This window comes from Gopherus flavomarginatus, chromosome 9 (assembly GCF_025201925.1).
Source record: "Gopherus flavomarginatus isolate rGopFla2 chromosome 9, rGopFla2.mat.asm, whole genome shotgun sequence".
NCBI classification, from domain to species: Eukaryota; Metazoa; Chordata; order Testudines; family Testudinidae; genus Gopherus; species Gopherus flavomarginatus.
This window is the reverse complement of record NC_066625.1, coordinates 2393895-2419058: the sequence shown is the minus strand read 5'-3', so window position 1 is coordinate 2419058 and position 25164 is coordinate 2393895. Positions and strand designations below refer to the sequence as shown.

The 25164-nt window shown below is 39.2% G+C and overlaps 2 protein-coding genes across 4 annotated transcripts in view; both read left to right on the top strand.

The window, feature by feature from the left end:
* LOC127058506 (troponin T, cardiac muscle-like) overlaps positions 1 to 25164 on the top strand; it is a 195071-nt gene that overhangs the window by 142392 nt on the left and 27515 nt on the right. The window lies entirely within an intron of this gene.
* RBBP6 (RB binding protein 6, ubiquitin ligase) overlaps positions 5156 to 25164 on the top strand; it is a 39304-nt gene continuing 19295 nt past the window's right edge. Inside the window, exons 1-5 of one of the 3 annotated variants that reach the window (XM_050968541.1) lie at positions 5156 to 5461; positions 14978 to 15077; positions 16808 to 16846; positions 18753 to 18789; positions 24022 to 24066. In XM_050968541.1, the coding sequence (XP_050824498.1) occupies positions 5296 to 5461; positions 14978 to 15077; positions 16808 to 16846; positions 18753 to 18789; positions 24022 to 24066 (387 nt within the window). In that variant the 5' untranslated portion in view covers positions 5156 to 5295. The remainder of the gene's footprint in view (positions 5462 to 14977; positions 15078 to 16807; positions 16847 to 18752; positions 18790 to 24021; positions 24067 to 25164) is intronic. The other 2 variants (XM_050968540.1, XM_050968539.1) reach the window with 2 other exon arrangements.

Sequence of the window (25164 nt, the reverse complement as noted above, 5' to 3'; positions counted from 1 at the left end):
AAGAGGCTGTCCGTTTCACTCAGATTGTTAAATAAAACCTTCAGCACATGTGATAGTGTGAAATCCGTGGCAAATCTCCGTACCCCTGGGCCATGCTGCCAGAATCCAGCAACGTCATTAGCACATTGTACTTTGGTTCATGCAGCACATAGTAAAGAAGCTATAGGGAAGAGTACCAGAAGCCCTCCTGTGGGGTTTTGTTCTTTCCTCTTGGACTAGGGGACAGTACCAAATCTGTGCTGCTTTTTGAAGATACACGGCAGTGCCAAAAACAACACAGCTGGTCCCAGCGAAATCAAATTGCTATTCAGCATCATAGGGTTTCTGGGCCCCTCTCCCCGTCTGTTAATTATTTCTCCTTCCTTGCACTTCATAAACTGCAGAGCAGTTCTTCAAAGATATTTATAATATTTATCAGTATTTACAATAATAAATAACACCTTACTAGGCCCCCTGGGTCCATTCTTCCCAATCAGCGCCACCCTAGAAGTAATACATCAACAGAGAAAAGGTACTACGATGATGTACAGTGCTGATACATCATCTAAGCACTGGCATCCCAACCCAGCACACTATAAAGAGTTAGCACTCTGATTATAAATGACTGACTGGCGGTATAGTCCTGGCCATTATGAACAAATCATATGGATCCTAATCTTTAATGGATTATCCTGAAACTAGAATGGATTCTTCCATGAAAAAGTAACTCAACAATTTATGGGGTGGGTAGAAAGATATGAACAGATTAGAAGTCGCCAATAGGCTCAAACAAAAATGGCTTTCGCCTCTGGGTCATCAGTTTGGATTCAGAATAGGTAGGTACTGGCCAAAAACCATTATCCCATGGAACAACCATCAGATGTGTTTGTGGTCTCTGTCCAGTTTGCAGTGGACAAGCATACACAATAATTGGGCCAAATGACTGGGTGATGCACAATGGCCGGGGAGGATGTGAGAAGCTGGTGCTTCTTCATCCCATACTATATTTTGTGTTTATCTGGGGATAAACAGAGGACTCCAATCTCCCCAACTGGGCTGTCAATCAGCACCTTCCATACAACCCCCCCCCCAAAAAAAAACAACTCTGGAACTGGAGACTTGAAAGCTTCATGGTTACCTCCTAGAAAATGCTAAAAACATTCTGGAGTACTGTGTCCAGTTTTGGGCCCCACACTACAAGAAGGATGTGGAAAAAGTGGAAAGAGTCCAGCGAAGGGCAACAAAAATTATTAGGGGGCTGGAGCACATGACTTATGAGTTGAGGCTGAGGGAACTGGGATTGTTTAGTCTGCAGAAGAGAAGAATGAGGGGGGGATTTGATAGCTACTTTCAACTACCTGAAAGGGGGTTCTAAAGAAGATAGATCTAGATTGTTCTCAGTGGTACCTGATGACAGAACAAGGAGTAATGGTCTCAAGTTGCAGTGGGGGAGATTTAGATTGGATATTAGGAAAAAAATTTTCACTAGGAGGGTGGTGAAGCACTGGAATGGGTTCCCTAGGAAGGTTGTGGAATCTCCTTCCTTAGAGGTTTTTAAGGTCAGGCTTGACAAAGCCCTGGCTTGGATGATTTAGTTGGGAATTGGTCCTGCTTTGAGCAGGGGGTTGGACTAGATGACCTCCTGAGGTCCCTTCCAACCCTGATATTCTATGATTCTATGATTAAGTTCTGCAGAGGAGTCCTGCCCTCCCCAAACACATAAGAACACATATTCTGGGAATTTCATGAATGGGAACCCTGTTTGCTATAACGAGTGTGGTTGTTACTGCTCTATGAAAGTATGATTAATATTTAATACACATTTCCTTTGGCTCCACTGGAGTCAAAAGGCCAGATTCCAGAAGGATGTTGAAAAATTAGAAAGGGTTCGGAGAAGAGCCATGAAAATAATTAAAGGATTGAAAATATGCCTTACAGTGATAAATAGATTGAGATCTGGGTCTATCTGATCAAAAAGAAAGTTAAGGGGTGATTTTATCCCAGTCTATAAGTAACTACATGGGGAATAGAAATTTGATGAAAAAGGGCTTTTCAACCTAGTAGAGAAAGGTATAACCAGATCCAATGTCTCGAAGTCAAAGCTGCACAAATTCAGACTAGAAATAAGGGGCAAATCTTTAACAGTAAGAGTATTGAATCATTTGAACAAGCATTGTGGTGTCTTCTCCATCCCTGGCCATTTTTTAATCAAAACTGGATTTTTCTTCTAAAAGATATGCTCTAAAAAGATGGAGGTCTTGCTACTGTGAATGTGCCCGATTTTACAGTGTTATGGTACTAAATATTGTGATCTTTTGGCTATAAAGATCAAAGTGGTGATTGCATATATCTGACTTGCTGCCATTCATAACTCACTTAATCATTTTGAACAGATTTTGCATGTTAGTTCTCCATCCTGGTGTGATGTCCCTATCCTCCCTACAAACAGAAGTGAAAAACTGCATAGCATCTATAGCGCTCCCCATGCTTATGGTCTGAACATCCTTGTTTTGGTTACCTGCCTTCGGACTCTCAGTCTTGATCAAGATGCCAAAAATGTTATATGTTGCCAAAGGCAATAGGTACTGTGCAAAGGGGATGAACCAAGTTCTTGTTTATTAATGCTAGTTTCCACACAGGGTAATTATTAGGATGGGAGATGCCAGATATTTACAATTAAAGCTCGACTTTATTATGAGTATTGCTGTGCTCACAACAGCTGTGTGACCTCAGTCAGGAGCCTCAAGGATGACAGAACATGCTTTGGAACTCTGAGATGTCACAGGTGGAGAGATCTGGACATTCCAGAACTAGCTCAGCAGGTCTCTGGCTCTCAGACTGGTAGTTTCCCCAGGTTCTTAAGGCAATGCAGAGTCCTTTTTGCCCTCCCCCTTTCCACCTACCCAAAGTTCAAGAAAAAGGGAACTAAAGATCCACCCAACAAAACAAACTCTGGATAGGGAGAAGCCAATGTACAGAAATGCACAGAACAGTTCTACCTATTCGCTGGTCTCTTGCCAACAGGCAACTGCGGCCGCCATTCCAAAATGATGAAGATGATTACTTAATTTTTCTTTAAAGTACAGCCTATTATGTACTAATTAGGCAGTTTCCAAACACTCAAGGTCACTGCCCGCTCCAAGAACCTCAAAACCAAAAGCCCTGTCTACACACAGTTTGTGTACCACTTTAGACTTAAAGTAGTACAGCCTTCAGCGTGGATGCAGTCCACTATTTCTAAAACAATATGGCTAAAGTGGTAAGTAGTTCCCTAAGTGGTTCCTACTGATCTATAAACTAACTTGTAGAACAATAAAACATATCCTCCTCATCAACCTCTTCCTTTTTCCTCCTCTTTCCCCACTAATCTGCAAATACAATACAAAATAAAAAAAACAATAAGTTACATTGTAGGTTACTAAGTGCAAATTAGAAGATTTACTGCTGAACACATCATCAAACAAAAGCATGAAAAGTTATGGAAGTCGCAAATTAAAGTTACATTAACCATCAGATAGTGCACATGAAATAACATTAAGGAGAAAAAATCGCCGAAAGCAGTAAATAAACAACCTTAACTCTGCCCCTGTATTTGTATTGCTACTCTAGAGCACAATCCAACTTCTACTGAAAACAATTATAGTCTTTCCTCAGACTTTATTAGACCTTGCAGTTACTGTGTTTTGTCACATGGACAGAATTAATAAATTATTTGTCTGCTGATCACAGAGAATTGTTTGTTGCTTGTTGGATTGTGTGTATGTTAAAGTTGGTCTCAAAATTGTTTATGTAACCTTAGTTAGTGATTTCCATTTTTTTAATGTTTGAGTTAACTTAAAATTGTGTTTAACAGTCATTTAACTGCACAGTGCAATCTTAACTGTAATTTAGCACAATTTTTCTTATTTAATGTTCTGGGTTTTTTTTTATTTTATAATGTATGTTCAATGCAATTAAAAGTTGGATTAAAGTTACAATAGGAAGTGACTGGCCTCCAAGTGAAACAGTTGGCCTCCAAATCTGCATGATTTTCACAGGAATTTTAGCCAAAATCATCAGCATAAAGTTTTAGAGTTAACAGCCTACTGTATGAATACAAATTTGTCTACACTAGCCTTTCTTCTGAAATATTTCCTTACCACCAGTTGCAGTGGCCTCCTGGAAATGCTAGTGCAGACAAGGTCATAGAGTTTAAAGCCAGAAGGGACCATCAGACCATGTGATGCTGATTTTTTTTACCAGGATGGCATGGTGTTAGTAATCCTTCATGGGCCAGGAGGCCCCAGGAGTCCTTATCCTAAAGATCCCTCCTTTATTCCTAGCAATAAAGTCAAACTAGTGGTACCAACACTGGATATTTTTGCATGTAAAAGCCTTGTGTAGACCCAGGTTAACATACTCAGGAAGGTAACATAGAATTGAGTCTCTTTGGGAGATTTTATTTGCAAGCAGAAGGGCTAGAAACTGGATTTTTTTTAGATGAAATCTCCTTTTGTGCGGAATTTAAGGGGTGCTAAATCTGCAGCTGTGGGGGGAATTCCACCCACATTTCCAGCGGGGTCTGGATGGGAAGGTTCATCTCATTAACCCTGAGCTAGTTTAGCAGTTCACATGCTGAATCTGCTGCGGCTCATGGTAGGGAGCGTCCCACCCACGGGTGCGCAGACCCAGACAGGACATGAACCCAGGCGGCCTGGAACTCCGCAGACTTTGAGGAGCACACACCCCTCTCCACTCCTTCCTTCCCACCCCCCCATCACGTGATGCCGGAGCAGGCCGCTCCTTTGTCATAATGCGCCGGGTCACGTGAGGAAAAATGGGCGTGGCGCACGGCGAGGCGCACGCGCAGTGCGGCGCTTCTGCCCCTCGCCCGTGCGGTTCCTGTCTGGGAAACCCCCTAGTCGAGCGCTGAGGCAAGGGCCGCCGGAGCCGCCATAGCTAGAAGCCGGGCCTCGGAGGGGCTGTGCGAGGAGGCCGAGGCCGAGCCCGAGGCGCAGCGTCCGCCCGGCCGCGGTGTGAGGAGGAGGAGGAACCGGAGGAGCAGCGCCCTCGCCGCCGAGGCCCAGCTCGATCCCTGCGGGGCTAGGCCGGAGCCGCCGCCGCCGCCATGGAGCCCTGAGGCCGCCGAGCCTGAGAGCGCGGGGCCTGGCCATGGCGGAGCGTGGCGGCCTGTGAGCGCGAGCCGGGCCCCGAGCGCGCGCGCGAGCCGCCCCACCCCGAGCAGGCTTCCCGTCGAGCGGCCTCCGATCGCCCCGGAGCGGGACCTGTCTCCCCGCGCTGACCCCGGCCCCCTCGCGGAGCAGGCCCCGCCCGACCATGTCCTGCGTCCATTACAAGTTCTCCTCCAAGCTCAACTATGACACGGTCACCTTCGACGGGCTCCACATCTCCCTGTGCGACCTCAAGCGCCAGATCATGGGCCGCGAGAAGCTCAAGGCGGCCGACTGCGACCTGCAGATCACCAACGCGCAGACCAAAGAAGGTAGGGCGCGGAGGGGGCTGCGGGGCGGGGGGCGCTGCGGCCACATGGCGCCCCGTGGGACCACTGCCCTTTGGGGGAGAAACAGAGAGAGCGGCCCCCGCGCTCGCCCCGTGCCGGAGTCCGCCTGCCTTGGGCGCTCTCTAGCTTGTGCATCGTCACCAGGCAGAGAAACTGAACTGGCTGAGCGGGGCTGTTGAGGCGGGAGTCGGCGTTTCCTCTGGCTGTAGGGGCTGAGCAGGAGCACAAAGTGTTTTGGTAGTTGAAATCAGTAGATATGGCTTGGAATGTGTGTTCACGGAGTAATAAATGCCACTTCCGTACTCGCTTTCCTCACAGTAACTACCATTGAAGAATTGTGTCCATTGTCATAGGTAGAGTGCCAGATTTAATTGTCTAGGCTTTGATCTGCAATGGCAAATGCTGAATTCCTTGACACTGAAGTCTTGATTTCCCAGAACTCTTCTGGGTTTCTTGGTTTATAGGGCTGGCAGGGAAACATAGGGAAAATTTTATAGTAACAAACCACCTGAATTCTACTGGTATTAAAAGAGGAGGTTGAAAGATGCTGAATTTTAATACAGTTGGGGAGGATTGCTTCCTGAACTGCACACTGTGACAATACAGATTCTTTGAGTTAGTTTTGTCTAAAGGTAGGTTAGTTTTGTCTGCTGTGAGATTACAGAATTAGATAATGGTGGTTAGATGGCAGAGTTATAGAAATTGAGCTCAATGTTAGCGCTTGGATAAAGAGCTTTATACTGCTGTTTAGTTTCCTTCTATAATGTGTATTCATGTTATACTGTTCATGGAAACCCTTATGACATCCTTTTCAAAGAGCAATTCGCACGCAAACATGTAGATATGTTTGGGAGTTACCTATTAATGCAAAACCATTATTTTCTTAATAAAACATAGGACTTTCAATCATTCAAGTTCAGACTGTTAGTCACTTTTTTTATTGTCTGTCTACTTCTTTGCTACAAACTAATTGCATCTGCTCACCTGGTTAAATCCCATTTGAGCATTTGAATCTTGATATATTTTGGTACATGACCTGTCCTGTTGTAAATGTCTTTGTGAATAACATACACTTCTCAGAAGTTTTTAGAAATACCATTATTTCCATTCAGTGAATAGGGCTGCTGGTTCTAGGGGGTTATCATTTCATATTTCTCTACAGGAGTCTTACACTGGTGGATCAACCGTTGGTATAACTTTAGAATTCAACTTGCAACAACTTTAAGAAGTGTTTAACTTCTAATATGCAATATATTATCTTCAAAGGAATGCTACCAATTTAGTCAACTAAAATCTAAAAGTGAAACATTTGGATGCTATATCTGCCCTTGTCTACCAACTGTTTTTTTGTGATTTTTGCAATTGCCTTTTCGTGTGTGTGTGTGTGTGTGTGTGTGTGTGCGTATTTCTTCTCCCTGTTGCTGTGTGAAAGACCCACAGACAGAATAGGCAACTGAAACAAAGGGCTATCAAATACACAGGAAACTGAGGATAAATGAACTAAAGAATTTTTTTTGTTAGGCCCTGATCTTTATAGGATTGGACCCCAAGGTGGTGGTTGTAGTAGAGGCAGGTAAACAATCTTTAGAGGAAAATGTAACTTTAAAAAGACTCTGACAACTTCAAGGTTAGGGTTCATAGCGCATTCATTTTGAATTCGTATTGGATTTGATGAGTTCTTTGTAAAAGGTTAATGTTTTTATTCTCCAAAAAAAACAGAATTCCATAATGTTTCACCAGACTATTAAATTGAGTGCTTGCCTTCCTAAAAGGAAGTGTTGATTAAAACAGAAGGAACATAACTCAAGTTCCATTCATGAACTGACTAGCCATCAGTCTGTTAGTTTTGATTAGAACTGATAAGTTTCAGTTCAGAGGAGGAAAGATAAGACTAGGAAATAAATATTGTTAATGTGACATAAACTCTCTAGAATTGGAATGCTGAAATAGGTGAGAGAGTTTATTTTGTTTGCATTGGGAGGGTTCATGTAGAAGTTGGAGGGAAATGCAAAATGTTGTTGCGAAAAAGTATTGGCCCTTGAAAGCAAAGCTTTCTAATAGTAGATTTATAAATATGCAAACTTTTATATTTCAGTACCCCAAATCCCGCTGCCTGGTGGCCCTGAGTTTCAGTTGCCTATCCAACTTTACTGGTCATAAATTGTAAACTTCTTCGGGATAACCACGGAAAACATGAAGACAAATTCTGAATGATTGAACTGGTTCTGTAGCGCCAGTTTAGGCACATACTCTTTGGTGCTGAATCATGTTAAGAACACATACATGCTCAGCTTCCAACCACACTAACGCTTTCTGAACCATTCTGATTGCAGTGCCTTCTGAGTACTTTTCCCACAGTTCCTGACACAGCTGGCAGAAACAGTGATTTTTGGGGATACTTGAAAAGGCTATTGATACAATGTGTAACAGTAATGGGAGGACTGGTTAAATTTTTTCAGCTAGTCTTCACATGTACTAGCACTCAAACAGTTCAGGCTGAAACAACTGAGGATCAAATGGTAAGGTGTTCATGCTCACAATAAACATTCTCTGAAACTGAAAAATGACTCTAGCAAAACCAGTGAAGTTCAGACTTCGGACACGCTTCATATTTCTAAGGTGGTAAATCAGCCGTATGGGGCACTTCTTTGAAAGGGAAAAATACCTTTCATGCCCACTTTATACATTATAAAAAGAAAACAAACATCTATTTCAGATCATACTTTTGTAATAAGTGGAGATTTTCAGACGGTACAGAATTAATTAAAAATTGCAGGAGAACCCTAAGATCATGGAATTCATAACTATCTTTGATTTCATTTTTTTTCTCCCTTAACCAGATGTTTGGCAGTTTTTCTTGTAGATTTTTTTAGGAGTTCAGTCTTCTTGAGCAGCAGTTGTTCTTGCCCTACTCCCTTGCCATGCAGGGCAAGGGGAATGAGCATTTCTGTAGTGGAAAAAAGTGTCCATAACTCTACATTGGTTATATTGGTAATGGATGGTTGTAGAATACATAGTGCTCTTGGAAGCTCTCCTGGTTTTTTACCACAGTCATCTTATTCTCTCTTTAAAGGAGTAAAAAGGCTTGAGCCTTGTCTAAATTGGTTTCTACCATGCAGCTTTAGTGATGCCACTTAAAAAGTGCTATCTGCAATACAAAACTTTTGCTAACCTCTGTTTGATTCCCCAACACATCTTTAACACATCTTGCGTGTATTAAAATGTTTCCTGTGGTACACAGGCATTACAATCACTATATAGATTACCCTTTCTTGAAGAAAGGCTAGCCACTGTGCTAATATCTATTGCAGTGCTCATGTGGATAGGGATTGCTGGGGTACTATCCCTCAATTATACAAGTAATCCTCATGCTTTGATCTCACAGTGCAGCATTCGCTACCCAGGTGACCTTCACTGCTCTACTTTCTGAAGTTTCTTGTGCAAGGTCAAACTGGCAATAAGTCACTTAGTTGTGCAAATAGCTTCGTATACAGAATAGAACTCAAATGTATGTTATTTCCATGACTATCAATTTCTTCTACAACTTTGCTGAAATCATTCTTTTCTGTCAGCAGCGTGTTTTGGAGGTGTCCATCATATGACTGTAGTATCAGCTACCTGAGGTTGATGTGCAAACACTAATGGCCATATAAAGATATAAGGCCCAGATGATTTTGGTCATTCATAATAGTGTGAAACTGGGAGTCTGAGTGACTAGTGAGATCGACATCACTAGAAGGGCAGGCAATGCCAAGAAAAGGTAAAGGGATTGAACATTCTGTATAATGAGGCCTGAGCTAGTGGCACTAAGCCTGGTTCAGAGCAAAAAGTGTGCCACTTTTACAGTGAACTGGACACATTCTTTGAGACTCAGCCTTCCAGAGCCACAAAAATACTTCTGCATAGCAGAAAGGTCCCATGCATTGCATTGATGTTGATGGAGTCCTCTTCCAACTTGGACCACTGGAACATGGAGCTGGTTCTGAAGATGCCAGGCTTGTTGCTGACCTCATAGGATCTGTTTTGTGTGCATGAAGGATCCAGATATAGCAGCCAAGACAGAATGGCAGGGCAAGGAATCTGAAAACACAGCGCTCTCAACACCAGGTATATACCATTTTGTTGTAAAATATACTGGTGGGGACAGGGTGTGGGAGGCTGTGCCTTAAGTATTGGCAAAGAGTTTTCTGGGTTCTTATGAATGTCATTTCTTGAAAAGACAGATAATAGTCTTATGTGAGGATAGAAATGTCCTCTCTTCCTGCCCCACAAGTCTTTTCTCCACCACCTTGACAATATAAGCTATAGCTCAAGATTTCTCAAACAGGGGTCACCACTTCTGTAAGGAAATCCCCTGGCTGGCCAAGCCAGTGTGTTTACCTGCCTCGTCCACAGATCCGGCTGATCGCGGCTCCCACTGGCTGTGAATCACTGCTCCGGGCCAATGGGAGCTGCTGGAAGCTGGCACAGGCCAAGGGATGTACTGTCTGCTGCTTCCAGCAGCTCCCATTGGCCCGGAGCCGCAGTTGGCCAGACCTGCAGATGGGGCAGGTAAACACACCGGCCCAGCCTGCCAGAGGCTTTCCCTACAGAAGCGACGACCCCTTTTTGAGAAACCCTGCTGTAGCTGATGAGCTTTTTTCATACTTAGTTGCTTTGGTTCTCCCAATAGTTATACAATATTGGCATGCCCCTACATAACTCCCCCACACTCTGTCTGTATGGGCCACTCTTCCTGTCAGGGTGGAAGTTTGCCTCAGTATGGTGGATTCCAATAGCAAGAGACCACAATGTAAAAAATCTAAAAATGAGAACTTCACTCTGTAAAAAAAAAAAAAAAAATTGGCTATATTAAGCTATATATCAGAATGGTGCACCAGATTAGCTGTCATCATCATAGCAGAAGTTAAGAACAGCAGATTGTGAAAAGATTCCTTTTCCACACACACACACACCCCCCACTCCTGGTAAGGAAATAGAAGTGGCAAAATTACAGGTAACACAATTTAAGTTAGCAAAAACTAGCATGAGTACTCTCATCAAGCTGTGGTGATGGGCAGTGTGATCTCAGATGAAATTTAATGTTGACAAAGACAAAGTAATGCAAATTAAAGATAATGGTTTGAACAATTCATACTTTACTGCATTCTAAATCTTCAGGAAAAGATCCTTCTGCTCAGTATGTAGCAACAGTCAAAAAAAAAATCTATGCAAATAACTCCATTGCTAAGTTATCAGCTTCTCCCTTCATTTCCTCAAGAATTTCCTTTTTCCCCAAATGCCGGGAAAATGTTTTCAAGTGTTTTCCTGTGATAAGTAAACATTGGTAGTCAAGCTAGTTACCAGCACCTGTCCCCTCAATTCCATTCTTGGCCTTAATCTAGCATCCTAATGAACCCTCTTTCTTATAAATGTTGTGCATGCATTTAGTAATCCAGGAAGAAAATTACTTGCAAGACGGTATTAGAATTTGAAACTGAATTTATTTCTGTTGCATATCTTGGTATTCCTAGGGTTAGGGATAGATGAGTATTGCTATGGCTAACTCATTACTTATGTTCCATTATAGTGGCCACGCCAGTAGGATGGATGTCCCAGAAGAGGCTTGGTGTCGTGCCGAACGGATTCACAGTGGTGAAATATCTGACAGTGTACTGGTTCAAGGAACACAGAATCAGGGCCACTTTGCAATATAGGGCAAAGCACAATGAGGCAGGACTATTTCGGGAAGAGAAGAAATTAAAATGAGAGACAGTTCTAAAGGGAAATGTTCAACAAATACAAAGTGTTCAGGAAAATGACGGTGTGATGATCTAACAACTGATCCCCGCATTGCCTGTAAAACACAACATTAAATCAGGATAATAGTTACGAGGCTGCCACCTACTCTTCAGCTCCCTTGCTTTGTTCCTTTGGCAACTTGCGCCTTTTAAAGCCAGTGGAAAGGAAAATTGGAGTCCCAATAATTTGACAATTTATGAATGATTGTCGGTTGCCCTTCATATTGTACAAATGTTACCTTGTTTTGTTGTTGCAGCTGACCTGTAAACATGTTTGTATAATAAAACATTTTCTTAAAAATAAAGGCTCTGTGCATCAAGCATAATGGTCTTTAATAGGAATACATGAATTCACTCCTCCACAAAACCTCTTCACCAGAACTAATACAAATCACTAATAAAGCATGAGGAAAAACAAATGCTTTAAAATCAACAAGAGTATAAGTCTACCACTAAAAAGGCATTTCACAGAAGCAGCTGTCATCAAATCACTCCTCCATAAACTCCCCCACCATACAAATCAAGATAACTGGATAATTAAATGCCAAACACAAGAAGCCCACAGCAACGAAATATAAATGGCTTAAAAACAAAACCATATTTACTTCACTGAACCAACAGTTTAATAGTGTGTATACAAAGCATTTCTGATGAAGGTCGCACAATGTTTGTATATAAGTAACTGTCTCGGATACAACCACTTGTGTGTCCAACTGTGCGTAGGTTGCTGCATAGCTAGTTGCTTACTCTCTCAGCTCTCCATAGACGACTACCTATGTTTTAATATATATTTAAGAATGCAGCAGGCAGATGTTTGTTGATATCCAAAGGCCGTTCAGTGATCAACTTAACATTTCCCATTTTATTTTTAATCTCACAAAACCTCATGCTGCTCCAGCCACCATGTGTATGTTTGAATTGACATCTCTCCAGTCTTGTGTAATCTGGGAATAGATTAATTAGAAATAGTGAAAACTGGCATGTGGGATGACCAGAATCACAATGGAGACAAATGCAGCTAATGTCAACATTGTAGTCATCCTCTGCCCATTTTTTAGGAATCCAGCTCTTTGAAAAATTGTGCATCTTTCACTTTGCCTGGTTATCCTATGTAAATACCCAGGAAACTGTCATAAATCTCTAAAAGTTATGTCACAATTGAGCAGTAACTTTTTGTGTTAATCTATGTTTTGGACTTTGTATGGGAATATACATTCACAGAGTGGGCACATGGGTTCCCTCAGTAGCCCATGCACAGTTCAGGGATCCCAGTTGTTTGAATTCCTCAGTGATCATTGGCACACTACACTGTCTGTCTCGATTCTACTGTGTCTTCCCATATATGCCTCCATGACTAATAATTAGCCATGTGTTACCCCCATCCCATCTAGGGTGGGGTAACCAGCTGCCATAGAGAGTCAAACCTCTTTCATGGCAACAAGTGTGCTCATCCTGACAGTCTGGTGCTGCAGTACTGGAGCCAGTTAGCTACAGAGGCAGAGAAGTCTCCTTTCTCATTCTAAAGTTACACAGCTACTGGTGCTCATGCTAGATGTCAAAGAACTTGGGCTCACCAATTTGTGGTCAAGGTCTGAACCAATAGTAGTACTGTTCCAGCTGAATATTATTCTCAAGCATCACTTACACCAGCTATTCTAAGCCTTGGGACTGCATGACAGAGGAAAAGTTTTGTGTTAACTGCTTTTCTTGCTCTTTGCAGTGTTCTCTGCCACAATTGCTGTACAGAAACCCCATCAGAAACCTTATTTGCCAAACAAGGGCTGAACATTTGTCCTAGCCTGCATTTTGAGAAAAGATATAGGAAGTGGCTCCAGCATTTAAGGGTTTGAGAATTCCCTTTCCAGAGAATTAACAGAAGTTTTGGTCTCTTTTCTCTCATTTCTGGTAGACTCCCTAAAGGAAAGCTTTTAGAAATCTCATGGAAGCGATGTCCTCAGAGAGCTGTGCTGGGGACTGTGCAATTTTAATGGCATAGTAAAATACAAGTGCAAACATGTGGCAAAAACACAGATAAAAGCAGATGTCAGTGTGGATACATGGCACCTTTGGTTTTTAGACTAGTGCTGTCCTGCTTGTTCAGGTTTCTGGTGTGTGTATGCATGTGTATATATATATACAGCCATAGGGAACGAAGTTTCATAGGCTTTGCTGCACTTCAAGGAGGGGTCCAGTGAGCATGCTTAGAAATTAATCTTTAGTCCCAGCTTTTTTCCCCCCTCCAACCGTAGTGCAGAAACAGTTCTTCATGGAGTACAGGTTCAAAATTATTTTTGTGGTTCCAAACTCATTCAAAACTAGCTGGAAAAAAAAATCTCTCCTAAAACCGTGCTTTTTGTCTCATAAATGAAATGGCCAAAGGGGTTTTATCCTCATATTTCAAAAACTAATAAATCACCTGTGGTCTGAACCTATCATAGAAAGCTTCAGACCCAAAGGAGAACTCCAGAAAGTTATGAGGAAGTGAAAAAGTTGTAATGGAACTCTACAGAAGCTTAATCATAGTGCTTAGTACTATGAATGTTATAATAAAAATGTGACCCAGCTTAACATATATCAAGATGTTCCTTTCATCCTGAGCAAGCTAAATTAATCCTGGAAACTCGATTACCACTCATTGTTACACTATAGCTAGGCAGAGCTAGTCCCAAAACTCACATTTTGAGTCTGAAAGTAACCTGATATTGGGTATTGTTTTTTAAAGACTTGCAGGTTTATGTGAGCTTGAGGTTAGATCAGAATATAACAGTTTCATGAAGACAAATGCAGCACTATGTAGAGCTCATTTTAAATGTTTAGCTTAATTTTTGTTAAATCTAGGATTTTGTCTTAAACTGGTTTTACTTTGAAAAGTGAATCTGCAAGGGGCATTGTGGATTTTTCTCAGTTACTTCTAAGACAATTGCTTAGTTTAAATGGAAACTATCATCTTAAGTTTGGCCCCCAAATTATATTTTCTAAATGAGTTTTTTGTAAAGAAAGAATAGACACATTTCCACAATTAAAAGAAATCTCATTTAAACAGTTAATACTGTACAGACTTTCTTCTACTTTGTTTTCAACCCAAACATCAAACACTGAAAACCTGAAAGTGAAACTGATGGCATTGATTTTTATTGAGCTTGAAAAAATGCCAAAAATAAACACAATAGTGACAAATTAGCTTTTTTAAATTTTCACTTTTAATATTCAAATGTATTTATAGTAACTTAGGTAAATAAACGCATTATAGCATATTTAAGTTAAAAGATTGCTATTCCTAACTGCCTGCGCTGTAGACTCTACCTCAGATCTGTTTTCAATGTAGCTTTTGCATCGTTACCAGTTCAATTTTGAAGATGCTGTGGGCCAAACTGTTCCCATTTTACAGGGAAATCCTAAATTTGCCATGGGTTGGATCTCTTGAATATGAAAGTACCTTTCTTATCATAACAATGTAGAACTTAGATTAGCCTCATCTTTTTTAAGCGTTGTCCTTGCCTATGTGTGTGTTTTCAACCCTCTAGAATTGGTGGTCAGTTATTAGAAATTAATTTGTGTGGATTAATTTTAACCTTTCAGTACTTATTGTAAAATTCTGGGTTTGGTTTTTCTCAGTTAAATGAGTTCTAAGTACCTAACAGAGACTGCATATGAAAAAGAGAAGTGTGTTTCTGGGGATGGAAATTGATCTTTCTTACCACATTTTTACTCTTTTCAGAATACACAGATGATAGTGCCCTGATTCCTAAGAACTCATCTGTAATTGTTAGAAGAATCCCTATTGGAGGAGTTAAATCTACAAGCAAAACATATGTCATGTAGGTATTCATACAATCAAATACTCTACCTGCGGCCATTAGACTTGGGTAATGCATAGTTTGCTAAAAGCATTCAAACGTGTCTAGGTTTTCTTCCTTTCATAAGAGTTACTACTGGTTCACGTTGTAGCTGGAAAGGATGAGACCTGTAATCTCTTGTTCTTTGTGAGAGGGATGGCTTGAATAGGCTTCTTGGGACTCCAGATTCTAATCCCATAGTTAAATTCTGAGGTATATAGAGTTCTGCTCAGTTTACTATGTGAGTTGGTCTTTTGGTTGTGCCCTTAAACTGAGGCCCTTTTTGCTCTGTATTGACAGGAAAGATTTCATAGCACTTTTTATAAGAAGAAAAACCTATAATCCTGGGCAAAAGTTTTCCCTTCATAGAATATCGGGGTTGGAAGGGACCTCCGGAGGTCATCTAGCCCAACTCCCTGCTCAAAGCAGGACCAATCCCAACTAAATCATCTCTCATCTCTCATGCATGTTGTGTATATTTACTGACTCATTCCTATGTCAGAGGTGACTACTTGTCAGTAAGTGAATGAGTGGACTTCTGTCTTGGGACATGACAGGACAGGTATTTTATAAACAAACTACTAGTATTAGTATTGCCAACAATCATGGAGTCTTGCATAGAAACAATACTGGAAAGACCAAGGTCCACCATTCTGTATGTCTTCCAAACGCATGTCTTCCCCACCCTGAAATTCAGTAATCAGGTCAGCCATTGTGCATGTGAACATGATTAAAAGATTCTTTCATTAATTCTGTTTTATACTATGTCTGTTTTCCCTATTAATCCCAGTGTGGAGTAACAGATGTAGTGTTGACTAAAATGTCAGAAATTCCAGTGAATGAAATCAGGATTACAGGTTTCTTGTTACCATTCTTTCATCCTGTATTATTCTACTTCTACATTAGTTGCACTAGCTTTGTTTGAATAAGTAATTTTAATCTGTGGCTGAGCAGATGGCATCTTCCTGGTGCTTCAATGCTATTCCATAGTAGTGTTAGATAGTAACAGAGATGAGGACCAAATAAGTATCTGGGTACAAATCTGTAGGGGTACAGAAAGAATGGTGCATCTTGCTCTCTCAATAAAGGCTACCCATTGCTTCTGTGGTGCCCCTAGCTTAACAAGTGGAAGGCAAAGTGCAGAAGTGATTCCTGAATAGTTGCATACTGTGTGCCAATTTAATTATTAAGCAGCTCAGTACTACAGTTAGCTTAAAAATAAGCAGCTTTTGAGATTTTAAGCTCAGAACTACAGTATTGTTGTATGCAATGCCTTTCAAAATTTACTGTTCATCTTATAGCATGTTCTTCAAGGTAAACTCATTGATAAACTGATCTGTGATGTATATCTTAAAGAACTTCCTCACCTACCACCACCTTTGGAATGTACTTACCTCTTATTATGAGCCTGGAACAGTTTTCCTTGTAGTGACTGTTGTAAGCACAAGGCCTACAAGCATAAATTCCATGAGAGGCTTTAAACTGCCTCAGCTCATGGGAGACTTTTCACAAGTTCAGTAATTAAATATGCAACTCTTATTAACAATACCAACAATTGCATGCCTAGTTCTCTAAGTAGTTTGCAGATCCACAATCAATATGTGGAACCTCAACACATTTTCAAATGTAATAAAGGAATTCTTAAATACTGTAGAATATTCAGGATTTATTTTGAGCAAATTCTGGTAATTAAGACTTGTTTTTTGTCACAGGACTCCTAAACCGCACAAAATCCTAGAAACTTCTTTCAGGTGATGTTTCTACTACTACTTTTAGTCAATTTAGCATATATAAAGGTTTACTATCTGGGCACTTTCGTGGCTAAAATCAGCAGATCCCTCACCAGGGTGTTTGGGTTTCCACAAAGAAATCCTGTAAGAGGACCACGTTGAGGATTTATAGTAATATTAACTGTACATCAAACATTCTACTTTTTAGCATGATTCTTACAAGTTAAAATTCACATTTCAAACAATAGAATCCAATAATATTTCAGTATCGGACACATTTCAAACGATAGACTTGAAGGGACTTTGAAGTAATATAGCCCATCCCCCCGTGCTGAGGCAGGACCAAGTACACCTACACCATCTCGGACAAGTGTTTATCTAACCTGTTCTTAAAAACCTCCAACAATAGGGATTCCATGACTTCCTTTGGTAAACTATTCCACTACTTTCCTAACCTTATAGTTAGAAAAATTTTCCTAGCATCTGACCTGAGTCTCCATTGTTGCAGATTAAGCTTCTTGTTCTACCTTCAGTGGACATTGTGAACAATTGATCACTGTCCTCTTTATAACATCCCTTAACCTATTTGAAGACTTACCAGGTACCCTCTCAGGCATCATTTCTCAAGAGTAAAGCTGGCCAGTTTTTTTTACCTTTCCTTATAGGTCAGGTTTTCTAAACATTTATCATTTTTGTTGTTCTCCTCTGGACTCTACAGTTTGTCCACATCTTTCCTAAAGTGTAGCACCCAAAATTGGGCACAGTATTCCAGCTAAGGCTTCACTGTGCCGAATAGAGTTGGACAATTATCTCCCACATCTTACCTACACTTGCCTATTAACACACCCAAGAATATTAGCCTTTTTTGCAACTGCATCACATATTGGTTCATATTCAGTTTGTGATCTACTATAATTCCTAGATCCTTTCTGCAGTACTATTGCCTGGCCAGCTATTCCCCAGTTTGTATTTATGAATTTGATTTTTCTTTCCTAAGTGTAGCACTTTTCATTTTCTTTATTGAATTTAATCTTGTTGATTTCAGATTGATTCTCCAATTTGTGAAGGTCACTTTAAGTTTTAATCATGTCCTGCAAAAGTGCTTGCAATCACTCCCAGCTTGGTGTCATCCCCAAATTTTATAAGCATACTCTGTATTCCATTATCTAAGTCATTAATGAAAATGTTGAAAAATACCAGACCCAGGGCAGACACTTGCAGAACCCAGCTAGCTATGTCCTGCCAATCTGACAGTGAACCATTGATAACTGCTCTGAGTACAGTTTTTCAGCCATTTTTTCAGCTCCTTATAATTTCGTCTAGAGCATACTTCCCTAGTTTGTTTGAGAATGTCATGCGAGACTGTGTCAAAAGCCTTACTAAAATCAAGATATATCATGTCTACTACTTCCTCTCATCCACTAGGCCAGTAACTAGCTAGACTACTAATTTTCTTTTCCAGAAGCTAGAATAATGATAACATACAACTAGAGAGTCTCAGAGCTGATCCTTAGTATAACTGCATTAGGGATGCGAGAGTTGTTTGGATAACTGTAAGCCCCTGCTTAGATAGGTGATAATCTGACTGAGAATACAGAATCGTAGCATGAAGCAATTCATATTTAAGATTATTAATATGTTGGCAATTGTCCAAAGGCAGACTTGTTGAATTTTAAGTTCAATTTTTACTAACTAAATTTTATTCCACAAACATGAGTCTTACATTTATATTTTCAAAAAGTATTGTAACTTCAAAGTAAGGCTGTGAGTCCCAAGGGAGAACAGTTTCTGTAGTCACCTAAACTTCCATATTCATTAAATTTTCAGAACATATAATATTGGTAATCATGACATAGTATGTTTTCATTGTTTGTTTAAAGGATGTAAACAGTGTTCTTATTCTGACAACTTTTATTTCTTCTCCTAGAAGTCGAACTGAACCAGTGAGTGGAACTTCAAAAGCAGTATGTAAAAACACAATCTCACACTTTTTTCCTACACACTGCACTTAATTATAAACAGTAATGTAGCAAATAAATTTTCTAAACATTAAGTTAAATTTTAACTTCCAACAAAGCACAGTATATATTGTAAATACAATGTATTTGATGCAAAATAGTAAAAATATTAATACCATCATTTGCACACTTTTAATGTGAATACTAGTATTTGTGCCAAGTAATGCATTGTATTTCATATTGAATATGCTAGAATACTTCCTGTATGACTTTGTGTTGTACAGATAATGTATAATCATTTTCAGATCGTGAAGGTTCAAGGTTTGCACAACTGAACATGGTGCCATGTTCTACATCTGTCTGTCTATAGTTAGTAATATGTATGTTTGTACAGGTTGTTGTGTGCTTTTTGTTTCTTGCAATAAAAATGTTTGGAGTGTATTTTTTGCCATTTTCACATTGTATCACTTAGCTTTTGTTTTCAATACTTTTTTTTGCCTAATGGTTTTTGAAAATGTTACCAAAAACCACTGAGAAACCATTATTGTTAAACTTGGTATTGTTTCTTACTTTTTGGCTTGGGGTTCAAGAAGTGCTGAACCAAATATATCCCAGCATATCGGGGAGGGATGCTGGGGGCGGAGATTTCTGTGCAGCTAAATGGCTCATTTTGCTGTCCTTAAATAATTGAGCATTTACATTCCCTAAAACTGTATGATTAAAAAGGGGTACTGTTTTGGCACCTCTGAGTACATAAATGTCTTGAAAAGGTTTGCCATGAATTGGACTAACTTTTAGTACACAAAGTGGTATTCTAAAGTTCTGCAATTGATTCTTCCACTTTCTGTGATATACAGTTTAGTACGTCTGCAGACTAAAGTATCTAAAACTTGGTGTAGGAATTTCAGCTAATTAGTCGTCTTGTCTGCTAGACTCTTGTGCAATTCCAGCAAAACCCCTAACCAACCTTCTTAACTCTTACCTGCAACACATTTTCTGATCTCGGTAAATTCTGAGTTGGATGCTTCTTAAGCTGTCAGTGACCAAGCCTTTCTTTAGTATACCACCGCTTCTGATTTTACAGTTGAAAAAAGGGCAGCATTTTTCTTTAGGTTTGACACACTGATTGTTAGTCTGTTGCAAAATACAGAATTATAGTTACACAAACATATTTAACTGGTTATGGTGTAGACTTTGACTTTCTGATTGGGTTGAATATTGTGCATAATTCAAACATTTCGAAATAGTCCTAATTAGTATTCAGAATTATTACTTGGTGTTTTTTATTTTTCATTTTTCTTTAAGGATAACTGATTTTTATCTGGAATGGTATGAGGCATTACACTAACCCTGAATCATTGGATCTGATTGCTTGAAAAGCTTTTAGAATAACAGAATCTAGAAATTCTTACCTTTGGGTTGGTGGTCTGTGAAGAATATAGCCTCTGGTTCTCATGAAATGTAACGTCATAAATCTAAAATCCTAGTCTTTTGTGCTTACGGTATTAACATCTTTAAAAACCTAATCTGCAATCCAATATTCTGTTCGCAGTTGGTTTCAAATTGGTTTTTAGACATACTTGTGTCTCAGTGCTAGCTCAAATTAGCTTGACTGGCCCAGTGACTCTGGAAGTTAATGTAATGCATTTATGTAAACCACATTTACAGTATTTGGTCTAATTCAGATGAGTTTTTATTTCTTGAAAACAGTTCTTTTCCTTTTTGTTTACTAGCATGTGTATGAACACAAATCACATGTTCATAAATAAAGTTAACATTCTTTTAGCCTTGTGTGTTCCCTGGCATCTCTGTATTACATTTCTAAGTAGCATCTTCTTATTAGCTGATACAGATTTCTCATCAGTTTTAAAAAATATACGTTAAAGAATGGCCCTATTAATTCTAATTAGAACTATTTAAATTAAAATGGAAGCAAAGCAAAAATATTCCCTCTTGTCTTGTTGGCAGGATTGGACACTGTTTAGGTTGTGGGCAGAAAAAAATCAATTTGGGCCAGATCTCGCCAGTCCTCTACATACGCAATTTCTGTTAATGATAATATCTATCTCTTAGTGCTTTTTCGTCTTTAAATCTCAAAGACACTAGGGGTTCTATCCTTGCAGTATACTGGGTAAGTCACTTCCAGTGATGTGGGCACAATTACCCTTAATTGTCCAGCACAACCTAAAATCAGGGACAAATTCTGTCCTTGGTTCTGTGTGCACCACTCCCATTGCATGTATCTGAAAGCAGAACTTGGCTCCAGTGTACTAGGATTAAGTTAATTGAAAACTGACACACTGTAAAAACAAAGCATAAGCCTTCAAGCTTAAAATGGGTTAGTATACCTGATATAAATTCAAGTGATTTGATAATTATCTTGACTGTTTATTTCTGCATTGCCTTGCTCTTTTATGTGTTGCTATCCTCCTACACTGTGTGCCCATTTCTGGCATTGTCACAATCAGAATTAGGGTTCTGAACCTTTATTTTAAAACTGGTGACTAACTTAGTAGTATCAGTATGTCAGTAGCAACAAGAAGCCTTAATCAGAATCAATACCACCACCCCCCATTGTCTTAGGTGTTGTAGAAATACAGAAAAGAGTCCATTGCTCAGAGTACAAGTCACTAAAATTCAACTGAAATCCTAGTTGGCTAGTTCTTCAGTTAAGGCCTACAATACTCAAGATTCAAGTTATCATTGAAACTGAAATCCCTATAGATCTCCAACAGTGGTCTATGTGTAAAGTTCGGGATTGGAGGGTTTGTTTTCCTTCCAATCTCTTTTTTCCCCCTTCCTCTACTCTACTCCAGTTCCTCTGGGCAGTCTTCTGTGTGACATGGGATCCAATCCAATCATTCACCTTCTTAATTATTTAAGTTCTACTCTAGTATCGGGTCTGTTCTGTTGCACAGTTACCTGGAGTCACAGGAACCCTGGACATGTAGGTTCCATGTATGTCAATCCAGTGCCTGGCAGGAGGCGTGACCAAATACTATAGTAGAAATTTTTAAAAAGTTGACAGCAAAAAGGAGTACAATACAACACAGGCAGGGAGGCCACCAGGAGATACTCACTCAGACATTAATCAACTATTCACTCCCTCTGGTGGTAATTTAATATTCAGAAATAACATTACCCCCTTTCTTAAGAAATCAGGTCAGTGTCCAAAGCCATTAATGCTTTTGCATGAGAAAATTTTAACTATTATGTTATCTCGCTGTGCTCCAGGTAGAAAATATGACCGATTTAGAACACCTCTCCATTGGACTCTTGCAGTTGTACTATTAAACACTGAGGAGTCTAGCATTGGCAAAAAAATTGGTAAAACATTCATAACACTTAATGAACTGTTAAACACAGAAGCTCAGAAAATAGTTTTATCAGCTGTAATTGTAAACCATAGCCCTCTTTATTTCCACATGTAAAAAGGAGGGACTTCTGGAACCTCAGTTTCTGGTTATTTAACTACATTTACTTTTTTTACCTAATTGAATGTAGAGCGTCATAACATAATAGCATATTAAGATTTTATAGCAGACTGAAATTTTCTTAAATTGAAATTTATAATAAAAATTCGCAAAGCATTACCATTAAAATGAGGCTTCAAATTCTGAGTCTTCTAATTCTTCCCCTCCGTAGAATATTTTCAGGAGTGTCATTTCTTGAAGGCTTTGTAAAAATTCAGTAAAAATCAGTGTAAAGGTTGTGTTGCAAGTACTGTTCATGTGCAGAAGACTCCCATGTGGTGGAGGAATTGTAAACTCGGACCGTTTTGATTGAATGAAGAATAGATTCGTTACAGATTGGTTCCCCAAAGTTGGAATAATAAAATTATTCTTTGGCATGTTTCCACTACCTTAAGTAGTGTCAAATTTCTATAAGATTTTTTAAAAACCCATTCTGTTACTTTTTTTAATCTTTCTCCTGCTCTTGCTGGTGATAGTATTGGCTTTCATTTCTCCAGTCAGCTTAATTTTAAGACAAAATAACCACTGAGCCCAAAATCTCTAAATATTTTCTCTATACATATTTTATTTTGATAATTAAGTATCACTTTGATTATTTAATCATCTCATTCTAGTTGATGGTGGTGGAATGTTACAATTTGATGCCTCTACAAAGAGCACAGGAATTTTCCTTTTCATGTGTGGAAAAATTACATATTACCAATAGTTTTGAATAGGTAATCTAATTTATGCTGCAGTCAACGGATCCATTTTAAGCCTTTAAAATCAGCCACTTTCCTGCAAGGGACTTTTTCTGGACAAGTGTAGGGGGTCTGCCTGCATGGATGAGCAGCTTGCAGGGTTGGGACCTGAGTTCTTACCTTCATCACTGAAAGTATGCTTTCTTGCTTTTGTCCATAGTGGAGTCCATAAGCACTCCTCATGACTACTATTAAAAACTGTCCTTTTGGGGGCATGGGGGGGGGGGAGTATGTTAAATATTGAAATCTCTGTAAAGTCAATTGCACGTTTTCAGTTCAATTTTATAATATGCCCTTCTGTTTTAATAAAATGGACTTGTTTCATTTCTTCCCTGTTCTAGTAAGCTCTTATGGCATATGGAATCATACAGCTTTTTACTTGTCCTGATTTGATCCATACAGTTTATTTTGTGACTCATAGATCAGTGGAAGGATTGCTTTTATTAAATGGATATTTTTTTGGCAAGATTTTATCTCTGGGCTGATAAGGCTGTTCTTTCTTTTGGCAACAGGCTACTGTGTACTTCACAAAAGCATAACCACACTCATTCATGATTAAGTGTTAAATTACAAAATATAGTGAACATACATTTATATATTAACACAATTCTTTCTCAAACTAACTTTGAAAAAATATTTTAAAAAATTTAACCCAGTTAACTACAAAGTGAGAAGTATTTGTTCTGTCCATAATATATTGAGTCCTATTGATTTGGGGCGTTATTGGGTCTCATCACGGGGAGAAGAGGCTCTGAGTCAGTACACTGATTTAAGGAAGTTGCTTCACTATTTTAGTGTCTTCCCATTAGAAGCTGACTCTTCTGATTGCTCTCACATTTTTAAAGCTGCCATGGTTTTGGACCCCATTTCCTTTGTGCAAATAAAAATTGCACTACTTTGGAAAATGCCTCTGTCAATGACACACACAAAAATACCCGGAGTAGACGTTCAAACTACAATAGAGGCTAAATATCGCTATGTTTTGACTGTGGAACTTGAATGTGTGTTTAATTTTTTGTGAACAGATTGATGACTCTTCTGCATCTATTTCTCTGGCCCAGCTTACAAAGGTATATATACATATATATTCTTGTCAAATAAAACTGAATGAATTGTTTGCTTGATATTTAAATGTCTTATATTGTGATCTATATCTGGCTGATTTTGTAATATGATCAAAATTTTATTTTAGTGAAAAGTCTGACTTAACTTGAAAATTTGTGTATATATTGATTGATACTATCCTGTAAAGAGTAGTTCCCAGTTTGGGAAGATAGAAGGGGAGTACCTTATCAGCCTCAGCATAATGTTGCAGTATTACTCATCTTCAAGATACAAGGAAGAAGCACTTCAGAAGCTGTTTACCGTTTTTCATACGTTTCATTAATTTTCCATTGGAAACTAGCACAATTTTTAAAGAAGAATTTAATAATATTTTGGCTGTAAGTTATGGACATGCCAGAGTTTTTTGCAACAGCCAAAATAGAAGCTTTTCGTTAACATGGACAATTGCACGTTTATTTATGGATTTCTAGACTTTCCAGTGCTAGACCAATTCTTTGAGCGTTGCACATACTTTCATAAGTTGCAGACTTGTAGTATATCTACAGTGGACAACATTTATACAATCTAATTTGTTTGAACACAGACTTGTAAATTGTGTAAATGTATCAATTGTTTATAGGAATATACCAATGTGTATTTGTGGCATATTGGCAAATGTGACCTTTTGAAACTGTTGTATATGCCATGTTTTGCTATGAAACTGCTTGCATTTTCTGCTCAATGATATGTGACTTTGTTTGGGAAAGCACTAGTGACTATACTTACTAAAAAGATACTATAGTATCAGCCAAGTATATTATTGCTCTTTTATAATATAAAAATTAGAAAGGTTAGGACATAATAGAGTAGTTAGACTTCCTTTCTTTTGAGGCTAAAGACTGATGTTTGTTTTCCAGGGAAAAATATAATTCTTTCCATCTATAGCTTCCCTTCTGCTGTAAACATGAAAATCTCACATGCATTTGGCAACTAAGAAATTTAACTTGAAAAATAGCCATCTGAAGAGATTGGCTTCCATTAGTGCTGTCCCTAAATCTGTCCTCGGTTTTGTAAGCTCGTGTCAACTTTCTTATTCTAAGATGTGAAAAGCTGTCCTCGTGGTG